This window comes from Loxodonta africana, chromosome 14 (assembly GCF_030014295.1).
Source record: "Loxodonta africana isolate mLoxAfr1 chromosome 14, mLoxAfr1.hap2, whole genome shotgun sequence".
Lineage (NCBI taxonomy): Eukaryota > Metazoa > Chordata > Mammalia > Proboscidea > Elephantidae > Loxodonta > Loxodonta africana.
This window is the reverse complement of record NC_087355.1, coordinates 45,715,865-45,728,517: the sequence shown is the minus strand read 5'-3', so window position 1 is coordinate 45,728,517 and position 12,653 is coordinate 45,715,865. Positions and strand designations below refer to the sequence as shown.

At 38.4% G+C, this 12,653-nt stretch overlaps 1 protein-coding gene across 14 annotated transcripts in view; it reads right to left on the bottom strand.

The window, feature by feature from the left end:
• Positions 1 to 12,653, bottom strand: part of NDUFAF6 (NADH:ubiquinone oxidoreductase complex assembly factor 6) — a 49,855-nt gene that overhangs the window by 19,689 nt on the left and 17,513 nt on the right. For 13 of the 14 annotated variants that reach the window (XM_023545889.2, XM_023545882.2, XM_003408252.4 and 10 more), the window contains 4 exons: positions 8,770 to 8,826; positions 6,804 to 6,906; positions 5,593 to 5,726; positions 4,829 to 4,930 (listed from right to left, as the gene is read on the bottom strand). In XM_023545889.2, coding sequence (XP_023401657.1) covers positions 4,829 to 4,930; positions 5,593 to 5,726; positions 6,804 to 6,906; positions 8,770 to 8,826 — 396 coding nt within the window. Of the gene's footprint in view, positions 1 to 4,828; positions 4,931 to 5,592; positions 5,727 to 6,803; positions 6,907 to 8,769; positions 8,827 to 12,172; positions 12,326 to 12,653 lie in introns of those variants that run through there. The other variant, XM_023545887.2, reaches the window with a different exon arrangement.

The following is a 12,653-nucleotide window of genomic DNA, read 5'->3' as shown; positions in this document are numbered from 1 at the left end:
GGACTCAGGATAACGTAGCCACTATTTTAAGAGTCCCATTCTTTTTTACAGATTGGCTCTGGTATTTTCTGACTGCCCTGTAACATGTTCTAATAACTTTGACCCCCCAGCTCTATAAAAAAAAACAAACCTGTTGTCGTCTAGTCGACTCTGACTCTTAAGATCCTATATGACAGAGCAGAACTGCCCAACAGTGCTTCCTAGGCTACAATTCTTATGGGAGCAGATCAACATGTTTTTTCCTCCCTTGGAGTGGCCGGTGGGCTCGAACTGCCAACCTTTTGGTTAGCAGCCGAGTGCTTAACCAGGGCTCCTTCTCCCTACCTAGATTCTCATTATCTCCTGTTTAGATGAACATAAGATCCTCCTAACTGCTCTTCCTGTCTTTGTGTTTCCCACCGCTAACCAAATTCATTTTCTACAGCTAGCCAAGTTCGTATCCTTAAGTCATAGTTTCATTTTTAGCTTAACTTAACTTCCTGGTAGATCAAGTCTCAATTATTCATTCTGGACTTCTAACATCATCTCTCCAGCCTAACTCCCTACTGCTCTGGGGCATGACTCCCTGATCCACTCAGGCTGACGACCACGATCTTGCACTCACCAAACCCACTCTCACCTCTCGTCTTTGTGTATGGTGTCCTTCATGCCACCAATAGCAGACACTCACTGCCTCTACTCCCAGGCTCACTTCTTAACCCACTGCAGTCTGCTTTTACCCCAACAGTCTCCTAAAATTGTTCCTTTATGATCATCTACACTATACTAGGAGCCCTGGTGGTGCAGTGGTTAAGAGTATGGCTGCTTACCAAAAAGCTGGCAGTTCAAATCCACCAGCAGCTCCTCAGAAACCCTACAGGGGCAGTTCTACTTCATTCTATAAGGTCGCTATGAGTCGGAATCAACTCGATGGCAATGGGTTTTGGCTTTTTTTTTTTATGCTATACTAATCACCATAACCATCTCTTTGTTCAATCTCTCCGCAGCATGCAATACTTAGATATTTCCTTCTTGGAATTTTCTCCTCCCTTGGTTTCCAATATACTGACTCTCAGTTCTCCTTTAATTATTCCTTCCTTTTCCCTCTTTCTAATAAATGGCCCTTTCTCCTGCTATGTGATTAACAGAGGTGGGTCTCAAGGTTCTGTCTTTGGTCCTCTTCTTTAGATGTACATTCTCCTTGGGCAGCATCATCCAAATTTATAGGTTTAACCATAAGCTTTTTATGTGAATGACTCACAAATATGCCTTCAGTTCGGAAATGCCTTCAAAGTCACAATCCTACATTCTTCAGTTAGCTTATCTTCCTAAATGTCCTCTGATCATCTCAAATTCATTTATGTCCAGCAGGTAGTCTAAAGTCTACTGATCAGTACCCAGTATACCATTGCTTTTTTTACTGTAGCCTTTGAATGACACCATCATCACCTATACTTGAACTCTTTTCCCAGCCTTTGACTTTCCCTTTTCCTGATCCTGCCACAATCAGTTGTCAAGTCTACTTGATTCTATTATATGTATTTGTATATCAGATACTTTTTTTCTCTCTCCTAAATAAATTTCCTAACTGATCTCCCAATTTCAATCTCCCTTATCTCTTCTAAAAACTACTAGCACAGTTTTCTAGAGAGCAACTACTTTACTTGATGATGATGCAAACTAGCACTTACTATGTACCAGGCAGTACTATAAGCTCATTATATGTTAATTCATTTATCCAAATAACAACCATTTGAGTTAGGTATTAACATGATCCTCTTTTACAGATGAGAAAACCAAGGAAGAGAGGCTAAGATCACATGATTAGTAAGTGGCAGAGCCTGGATTATAGTCAGGCATCTGGTTCCAGGGCTTGCACTGTCTCCACCACACTCCATTGCCTCATAAAAGCCTCCAAAGCGTCACACCAAAAAACCCAAACCTGTTGTTGAGTCGATTTCGACTGACAGTGACCCTATAGGACAGAGTGAACTGCCTGGCAGGGTTTCCAGGGCTGTCATCTTTACAGGAGCAGACTGCCATATGTTTTTCCTGAGGAACAGCTGGTAGATTTGAACCACCGATCTTCTGATTAACAGCTGAGCTCTTTAACCACTGTACCACCAAGGTCCTTTAAAGCTCCGTAAGCTATCTTCAATCCACCCTTCCAAACCTATCTTTCAGAGCCACATTTCATATACTCTGTAAACAAGTGGGCAGTTCTACTCTGTCCTATAGGGTCGCTATGAGTTGGAATTGACTTGATGACAATGGGTTTGATTTTTTTTTTTTTTTAAATAAATGAGTAGTTTTTCAAATCTAGCGTCTAGCTGCTTATAAAAATCAAGCTTTTATAAATACAGATTCCTGGCCCCTTCCCAAGTTTATTGTATCGATCTTCAAGGAGTGAGGCCTAGGAATTAGGATTTCTCAGGTACTTATATGTCCCTCAACTGGGACTACTCAAGTTCCCACAAAGGTACAGGGCTTTGCTGCCTCTGTGATTCTGTAGTGTTCTCAGATGTTACCCCAAACCCTACCAGTTTTAAGTAACTTCTCATGTGAACTTCCGTGTACTTTATTTACAACTACTGTGGCACAGAACTATGCTTAAGTTTTCAGGAAATTCAAAAGAACATTAAGATAGTCTTTGTTACTGGGGAAACCAGTACAACTTGACCACGGCAAAGTCATAGAAGCTTCATAGACACATCCGAACTCCCTGAGAGACCAAATTACTGGGCTGGGGGCTGGGCTGGGAATCATGGTCCTGGGGGACATCTAGCTCAATTCGCATAACACAGCTAATAAGGAAAATGTCCTACATCATATTTTGGTGAGTAGTATTCAGAATCTTTAAAGCTTGTGAGCATCCATCTAAGACACGTCTACTGATCCAAACCCTTCTGCAGCAAGGGAGAATGAAGAAAACCAAAGACACGAGGGAAAGATTAGTCCAAAGGACTAATGGAACATGACTACCATAGCATCCACCAGACTGAAGCCAGCACAACTAGATGGTGCCCTGCTACCACCACCGACCGCTTTGACAGGGATCACAATAGAGGGTCCCGGATAGAGCTGGAGAAAAATGCAGAACTAAATTCTAACTCACAAAAAAAGATCTGACTTACTGGTCTGAGGGAGACCGGGGAAACCCTGAGAGTATGGCCCCCAGACAACCTTTTAACTCAATATTGAAGTCACTCCTAAGGTTCACCCTTCACCCAAAGATTAGACAGCCCGATAAAACAAACAATAATACACGTAGCTCAACCATGTATACAAAACTAAATGGGCACACCAGTCCAGAGGCGAGGATGAGAAGGCAGGAGGGGACAGGAAAGCCAGACGGATGGAAATGGGGACCCCAAGGTTGAGAAGGGGAGAGTGTTGACACGTTGTGACACCAGTGTCACAAAACAATATGGGCATTGTTTAATGAGAAACTAATATGCTCTATAAACCTTCACCTAAAGCACAATAAAACATAATTAAAAAAAAAAAGAGAGACTTTGTCCTCAAGGAACTTACAATCTGATTACTTATTTAATACTCTAAATATCTGTTGAGTGCAGAAAATGTACCAGACACTCTAGATGCTGAGGAACACAGCACAGAACCAAGTAAAGTTCACTTACGTTCTGTTGGGAGTTGGAAGGCAAACAAGCCATAAACAATTACCAAATTTTTAATATGTCAGGTACTGAAAAGTGCTAAGCAGGATAAAGGGACACGGTGAAGGGAAGGGAGGATGTTACTTTAGATAAAGTGGCCAGGAAAGGTTTTTCTGATAAAGTGACATATCAGCAGTAACTACAGGGGGTAGAGGGAGCCTTACAGGCATAAAAGTAGCAAGCACAGCAGGGAAAGAAATAGAAATTTTCCACCAAGTCTTCAGAAGCCACTGAAAACAACAAGGAATGGTACAAGGAGAACCAGGAAGGAATAGCACCACAGAAATGAACAAAGAAAGTTTCAAGGAAGAAGGGAAAAGTCAACAGTGTTAATCCCCAAACTGAAAACAAGTTAAGGTTTGAGAAGAGGTGAAGAACTAACTCCTGAGGAACACCTAAAGTGAGATGCAGGAGAAATCAGGAACCAATTCAAGAGGTAAAGTCCAAGAATCAAAAGAAGAAAACATTAGAATGTTTCAAGGAGAAAAAGTGATCAATGGTGTAAAAAAACAAAAAATCTATGAGAACAGGAGTCTTAAATGTTCATTAAATTGGCAACACAGAGATTATTTATTAGTGATTACTGCCAGAGTGACCAGGAAAGCAGCCAAAGTGCAGCACAGTGAGCAGTGGCCAGGTAGTGAGGGCCTTGAGGTAATAATGAATGCGACAATCTATTCAAAAAGTCTAATTAGAAAACACAAAGAAAAAAACAGAAGAGTCCACGGGCTGCTGTAATGTCAGAAGGCAACAAATCAGTAGACAAAAGTGGAAAGTTACAGAGAGACAAACTAAAAACACCAGCTGGGGACTGCTGAGGAAGCAAAACCCTGGAAGAGGAAGGAGAGGCATCACCCTTAGTAAGGCAGAAAGACACTGTCCTCTGGGAGGCAGAGGAATGACCAGTGGATGGAACAGAGAGGGGTCTAAGTGAGAAAGCTCATGCTTGACTTACTCAGTAAAGGGCACAAACATCTGCTAAGAGGGAGGGAATGGTGATAAGTCAGAGAACTTGGGGAAAAAAAAAAGAACAGAAATTCTGTAATAGTCCCTGAGATAAATCTACCGGCAATTCAGTGAGGGATGAGTGAAGACTGTCAAGTAAGGAATACCACAGCCATGCTCCAGAAGTGATCATTTCCTAAATGATTTGGAGAAAAGAGACTACTCACATGCTTTAGATGCAGGTGTGCTTGGCTGGCAATGTCATATATGACATCCCTCACATTTTTATCTTGGTTCTTCCGTAGAAAATCCTCTTGTGAAACACCATGCTATGTAGGAAAATGTACGTTATATTAGGAATCTAAAAGTACACTTAAAACTAACTTCACTCAGAAAAGCAGGTGATGGTGCATACAGTACAATGCCAATTTTGTGTTTTAAAAAAGTGCGTGCATGCGTGTGTGTGCACACGTTTGTGTGTGTGTGTGTGGAGAGACAGACACACTTGGAATAATATGCAACAAGGCACTAACAATGGCTGCAGGTAGAACAAAAATACAAGAAAAAAAACAAGAAGTTAACAGATAATAATGATCTCACTCTGAGCACACACAGAAAACATCTGAGTTCTCAAACAAAATGGAATTGTTTTTAATGGATTACCCCCTCCTTAGGAAAATACGAAACAGGCTAACATGAACACTGGGAATAATTTCTACAATTGCTTCGAAAGGAGTAAGGCACATGAAGCCACTCCAAACGAGGTTCCCTGGACCTCCTTTCTCAAAGCTCCACCACAGACCTAAAGGGACTGAAAGATAAAATTCTGACTCGATAACTCGGGAGCGAAAAAAGGAAGACCATTTGCTATATGCAATTAGCATTAGCGTCAAAGCAGAAGCTAGATGAACGACCAATGAGGAGCCATGAGATAATTTCCCTCACTGTACTCCCGAGGTGAATGATTAGAAGGTACAAATGACAGCCTTACCAGCATACAAATATCCATGGGAAGGAACACCTTTCTTCTGCTACCATGATAGGGAGCTGCTCTCAAGCAGGTGACGATGCCTTGTGCTTTTCCAATGTGACTCGCGGCATGATCTGCATGGAGATCCTTTACACCTATGATTTGGGAAATTAAATAAATAACTGGATTGCTCTACTCTTTCTAAGTGTGTAACAAACCAACGGAAACAGCATTGAGAAATCACCTTAACACGTAAAAGGAGGTGTCCCTTCTATGCTTTATATCCTAAAAACAGGATTTATGAGAGAAAAACTGGGCACAAGGACAGGTTGGCCATTTACCACTAACAAGTTTTGGAACCTCAACATTTAAATAAAAGAGTTTTTCCTCAGACTACACCACATCAAGAACACGTTTGGAATTTTAATCAAGTATTACGGAAAAAACATTACGAGTCTTCTATTTCTTCTCCTCAGTGCAATTTCCATATGACCTCATTTTATGTATATGCTTAACAAATAAACATTCTGCTCTCTGCTCACTCCTTTCATTGTGATGGCAAACATGCCACCGGGTGAGCAGGCAGAACAGGCCCCGGAAACCCAATGGGGACTCGTACCATTTTTTTTTTTTTTTTTAATATTTTATTGTGTTTTTTGTACGATTCTTTTAGGATGACAAGAAGATACATAACCTTCCAATAAGAAAGTACTGTCCTTGGCCCAGATAATTTCATTACAATAAGACTTCACTCAGAACAAAGTCAGATGAGGAAAAGTGCCATCTAAAGAAAAAAGGAAAAAATCTTACAAAAACCTTTAGAAATGCAATTTTATTTCTTCTTTATTTATTAATTTTTTCTCACATGAGGAAAATTATCGACTGATAGGAAAGGAGGAGTCAGGTTACTGGCCTTCCAAATTTTAGATGTTGTAGTTAAAAAAGTAAGATCACTTACAATTACCAATTTTTTAATCACAGCATTCCCATGAGGTAGTACTTTTATAAGTGCCTGAGTATTCTGATTAGTCTTTACTCCACAGAACAATATCTTTTCTCCTTCTCTGCAATATTTGATTGTACAAGAAAAAAACAAAACAAAGCTGTTTCTTCACAGATGGTGCAAAGAAAAATTTCAGTGCTAAACTGGTTAGATTATCAAACCATGAAAAAGTGAAATCTCAAAGGTGTTTTCTTTGGAAAGAAAAGTATAAAATAAGAAGAACACTTACCCAATATTTCTAGTGTTAAATAAAGAAGAGAGCCCTGCGTATTTTCGGCGTAAGTTTCCAGTTCCTGGATATTACGATACGCTTTGTCATCTAAATTTTTTTCCTACAGTCAAAAAAAAAAAAAAAGCAAATAAAGTCTACTGAATTATCAATATTTTTTAAAGAAATGTTTTTGCCCTAAAGAACTGATAAATGATGAATAAAAATATTACTCAATATATACTGTTTAATACAGAGTAGGGTTAAAATAAAATTAAAATGTTAAGTTCCACACATCCTTGTGGGTGTGAAGTAATAGATCATTATGGTTTCATTTGGCATTTCCCTGATGACTAATGACGATGGACAGCTTTTCGTGTGCATACTGACCATGTGTGTATCTTCTCTGGAGAAATGTCTATTCAGATCCTTCACCCATTTTTTAATTGGGTTAGTTGTCTTTTTATAATTAAGCTGCAAGTTGTCTGTTTTTTTTATTCTAGATACAAGTCCCTTACCAGATACATGATTTGCAAATATTTTCTCCCATTCTCTGGGCTGTCTTTTCACTTTCTTGATAATGTTCTTTGAAGCACAGAAGTTTTTAATTTTGAAAGACCAATTAATCTATTTTTTCGTTTGCTGTTTATGCTTTTAATGCCACGTCTAAGAAAGCATTGCCAAAGCCAAGATCATGAAGACTTACCCCTAAGTTTTCTTCTAAGCGTGTTATATTTTAAGCTGTTATATTTAGGTCTTTGATCCATTTTGAGTTTTTTGAGTTAACTTTTTGTGTATGGTGTGAAGTAGGAGTCCAACATCTTTCTTTTGCATGTAGATACCTAGTTGTCCCAGAACCATTTGTTGAAAAGACTATTCTTTCCCCATTGTTTTGGCACCTTGTCAAAAATCAACTGACCATAAATATAAGGTTTATTTCTGGATTCTTCGATTGTATTCCACTTATTTCTGTGTTTACATGCTAGTACCACACTGTCTTGATTACTGTTGCTTTGTAGTAAGCTTTGAAACCAGGGAAGTGTGAGTTTTTCAGCTTTGTTCTTCTTTTTCAAGATTGTTTTGGCTATTTTAAGTTCCTTGAATTTCCACATGAATTTTAGGACCAGTTTATCAATTTCTATAAAGAAGCCAGTTGGGATTCTGATATGGATTGCATTGAATTTGTGTATCAATTTGGGGATTATTGCTATTTAACAACAGTAAGTCTTTCAAAAATGAACATGGAATGGCTTTCAATATATTTAGGCCTTCTTTAATTTCTTTTCACAGTGCTTTATACTTTTTAGGAATGTAAGTTTTATACTTTTTGGTTAAAATTATTCCAGGTATTTTGGTCTTTTTTGTGTTATTTTTTAAATGGAGTTGTTTACTTAACTTCATTTTCTGATTGTTCACTGAAAGTGTACAAAAATACAACTTATTTTTATAAATTGGGTATTTGAGGATATTAAGAAATCATCGTTAATTTTTTTTAAAGTAACACAATCATATCGTGGTGATGTTTTTAAAAAAGTTCTTATCTGTTCAAGATACACACATATTTACAGATCAGACATGTTTGGGATTTACTTTGAAAAATCTAGTGGCAGTTGGAGGGAAGAGAGTACAGATGAAACGAGATCAGACGTGTTGGTAACTACAAATGCTGAACAGATACATCAAAGTATATCATTCTCTCTACTTTGGTATATGTCTGAGATTTCACACTAAAACAAAACAAAGCACAGAGTGTGTATGTGCACATGCAGGCCTCTGCCTGGTGCCTATCTCTGCATGACAGTGCATGGGGGGTGGGGGAGGCTGCGGCCAATGGCATGCAGGGATGGAGTATGGATAAAATGGCATAGTTTCTTAAGTTTCCTCCCTCCAAAATATTACTACACCTATGAAAACATTTCCTTCCTAAAGAACCAGCTTAAGGATTAAAAAGGAAGAAAAAAAATTAGGATGAGTAACTTCAACTTACTCTTTCATCGACGATTTTCATAAGCCACCTTTTAGTCAGATTATGCCTTTTGACAGCCTTAAAAAAAAAAAAAAAAACAGTGTTATAAGTCTTTATAAAAGTACTAGAAGTAACTTCTACAAACCTGAATAAAATAAACGAACCAAGTACAAAACCAGGTATGAGAACATTTGTATAACTCTCACAAATAGGCAGCCGTGTTAAACACCAGGGAAAAAGGAAATGTTCCTAGAAAACATTTCCAAATAAAAATCTCTCTAGTACTTTACCCATTCATCTGTCACTTTTTTTCCCTGTACTTTTAGTAGTTTAACAATTCCACTTCCAAAACAAAAACAAAAGTATTACAAACCCAACTTTTGTATGTGATGCAGCCTAGCTTCTACGATCTCACAACATACAAACTTCCTTCCCTAAGATAGAGTTCTTTTTAGACAATAAAATTGCTTCTCTCAAAATGAAAAGAATAACTAAAACCCAAAGGAAAACAATCTGTAGGGCAAATTTTTATCTAGACAAGAAACCCCAGTAATAAAGAGCACACCTAATGCCAGATCTTGGTCTCTAATACCATTCCCCACTAAAGAAACAGGGCTCCTTAGGAAAATGGGCAATTCCAGAGCTGGGCAGGGTAGGTACAAGATAATTGGTACATGTCTTGTCGTGTCAGAAAACACAAGTACTTAAAATAATGATGCTGGGCACGTTATAGGGACATAGGAGCTAATTTACAGGGACTCCTGCTGTCCAAAACTGGGATTATTTGAACACCAAAATAATTAAGTACAGTAGTGAATTCTAAACTATTGCAAAAAATGTAATTCATGAGTCCATACTGATAATAAATTAATACTGAATCAGACAAGAATCGTTAATGAATTTCCAATCTAGGGGGAATTTCTGATGAGGAGGAGGGTATCTGGCCTTAAAAGTGTCTCCCACAGATGGCTGATTGGTTGTAGAAGAGAATAGATAGTGATTATACAGCAGAAAAAACAGACAACATCCTGCCTGGGTGATCAAAATCAACAATGCCAATAAAGGACAGATGGACCAAGTGTGCCTCCAGATGTGATACCCTGAGAAGGGAAGATATAAAACAAAAGTACTTAATATCAATGGTAGGCACTTATGCAACATTTCAGCCAAGAACCCATAACCTGAATCTAATCATGAGAAAACATCAGACAAACCCCAAATGAAGAAAGTTCTATTTAAAAAAAAAAAAAAAAGTCAAAGGGAATGGGGTTATATTCTTCAAAAATATCAATGTCATAAAAGCTAAAGGGTATAGAAATTTTCCAGATTAAAGAATGCTAAAGACACATGACAGCTAAATGCAATACCTGACCCTAGACTGGATCCTGTACTAAAGGGAAAAATGCTATAAAGGGCACTGTTGGTCAATTAACAAAATTGGAATATGAACAGAAAATTAGGTAAAGGTATTATACCAAAATTAAATTTATTGCACTTACTAACTCTTCTGGCATTTAGGGATAAAGGGCCGTGATATACGTAACTTACATTCAAGTGATTTAGGAAAAAAAAAATGATGAGTGTACATGTACATACATAAAGAAGTGTTGGTGGTATGATGGTTAAACGCTTGGTTACTAACTAAAAAGGCTGGCAGTTCAAACCCATAGCTGCTCTGCAGAAGAAAGATGTGGCAGTCAACTTCCATAAAGATTACAGCCTTGGAAACCCCTTGGGTCAGTTCTACTCTGTCCTATAGGATCACTATGAGTCGGAATCGACTCGACAGCAATGGGAACGGGTTAGCGTGTATTATGTGTGACAAGGTAAAATGTTAAGAATAGGTTAATCTGGATAAAGGGTACACAGGTGTTTTGCACTATTTTTACTGTTGCAACCTTTCTGAAAGTTTGGAATTATTTCCAAACATGTTAAAAATTTTTTTTTTGCCAAGTCAATACTAAGTACATATATTTTCTCAATAAGTGAACATGGTAGTGAAACAAAGTCTTATGGATGTTCTATACTTCAGTTGAGACTACAAGATGTCATTGATACCAAAATTTAAAAGCTAACATATTTATTAATATATATTTATGTGATAAATATAAGGAACTGAGCCCAATTTGCCTGGCAGGAACCTAACAGAAGCTAACAAGGAGTCAGTTCTGAAGTGTTCCCAGCAGTACTCTTCCATAGCAGGAATCCCCATAACCCTCTCTCCCAAAGGCTGAAAGCACCATACTTAGTTTAGTTTACATCAGTCTGGGACCCCTCGGTCACTGGAGAGTCCTGCTCTTGTTTTGGGGGGTGTGTGTGGCAGGTGAGGGGCTGGAGAGATGAGGAGATGAGGTTTGATCTTTGTAATTGTATCACCAAGCAAAATTTCTTATACATGGAAGTATTTAATATCTCTGACCAATCAATAGTCAGATTCCTGGTTACTTTTACTCAAGGATGAAGCTATAACAGATACAGGTCCCTGACCACAAAATATAGCTCTTCTTTCTGATTCTAAAGGAAATCAGAGATGAAAGTAAAATAAATAAATACGTATATATATACACACATACATTTAAAGCTGAAAATCTGAATAAAAAAAAACAAGTATCAACAAATGAGGCCAAATAGAAAACCCTGGTTATAAAAAATAAATTCAAGCTATAATTTATATTCATACACAGAGAAATGGAGAACCCTACATGTAACCTATAAGAAATTACAGATATTCAACTATTCTGTACCCTACAGGTACCAATGAAAGTGAAGCAGAAAACTACTCTCCAGACAACACACTGTTCCCCCATTTAATCTTAAACAACTGATATTCTTCAAAGAATTAATGAAAAGCGTCACTGGAGTTGCAGTAAGCATATGCTCCAGTAGAATGGGGAGGGAGACAGAAAACACACGGAGAGGACAACTGCTCTCAACACTACCTGCTTCTTTTAAATATTCACTCATATTAACCTTCAGCTAGCCAACACTAATGATAAAATTTAAGCAGCTATGCTCTCAACATTACCTGCTCCTTTTAAATATTCATTCATTATTAACCTTCAGCTAGCCAACAGTAATGATAAAATTTAAGCAGCTATTAAAATTAGACAAAATGACAACCCGAAGTTGGCACACATGGAAACATTCTAGACTTCAAACATGTCTTCTGTTTGTTTAAGAGACGCTAAGAAAAGTTAAATTTGTGCGAAAGGGGTCTCTGACATTCCACTGTATTTCCTGACAAAGGCAAGACCCTCCAGTGCAAGTCTTAGCATAAACGCCCACTGTCACCACAGGGTTGTATATAAAATGATAAATAGAAAGGGCTTCTGGAGTTTAGAGAAGCTTTTCTCTATACTGAATCACCTAGATTGAGCTTCTTGAAGTGGGATGAATAGAGGTAAACAACTAATCTCATACTCACAGCCTGCCATCCATTTTCTCTTCTCAGTCCCTGGTGTGGGGGGACTGGCTCTCCATCCTTACTGGGGCTCTGGAAGTCAAACTGGGGCCCAGACACCAAGCCTGCCTCTGCTGGTGCCCAGGCCTGAGAAGAGGTGACCCGCTGTCGCGTCTGTCATGGCTCCTGCTACAGAATGGTCTTGTGGCGCTTCACCATATTACAATGGGGACAAGATTGGCGACGAAAGACATCAAATTCCCTTCCTCCAATCACAGCTTAGCACATTTCTAAACCATGCATGGCTGTTTACGAATGAAGGGCCCATATAGCTGTTTTAACATAAAACCACTTCCTACACATGTCCAGCTATACAAATAAGGCTCTGGCCCATTGGTTTCCATTCTCTAATATCTAAAATTCATCAACAAGTTGGCAACTTTATCAAACTAGACATGGTGGTTTTGGATTTGTGTTTGGACAACAGTGACAGCAAGTCTCCTTC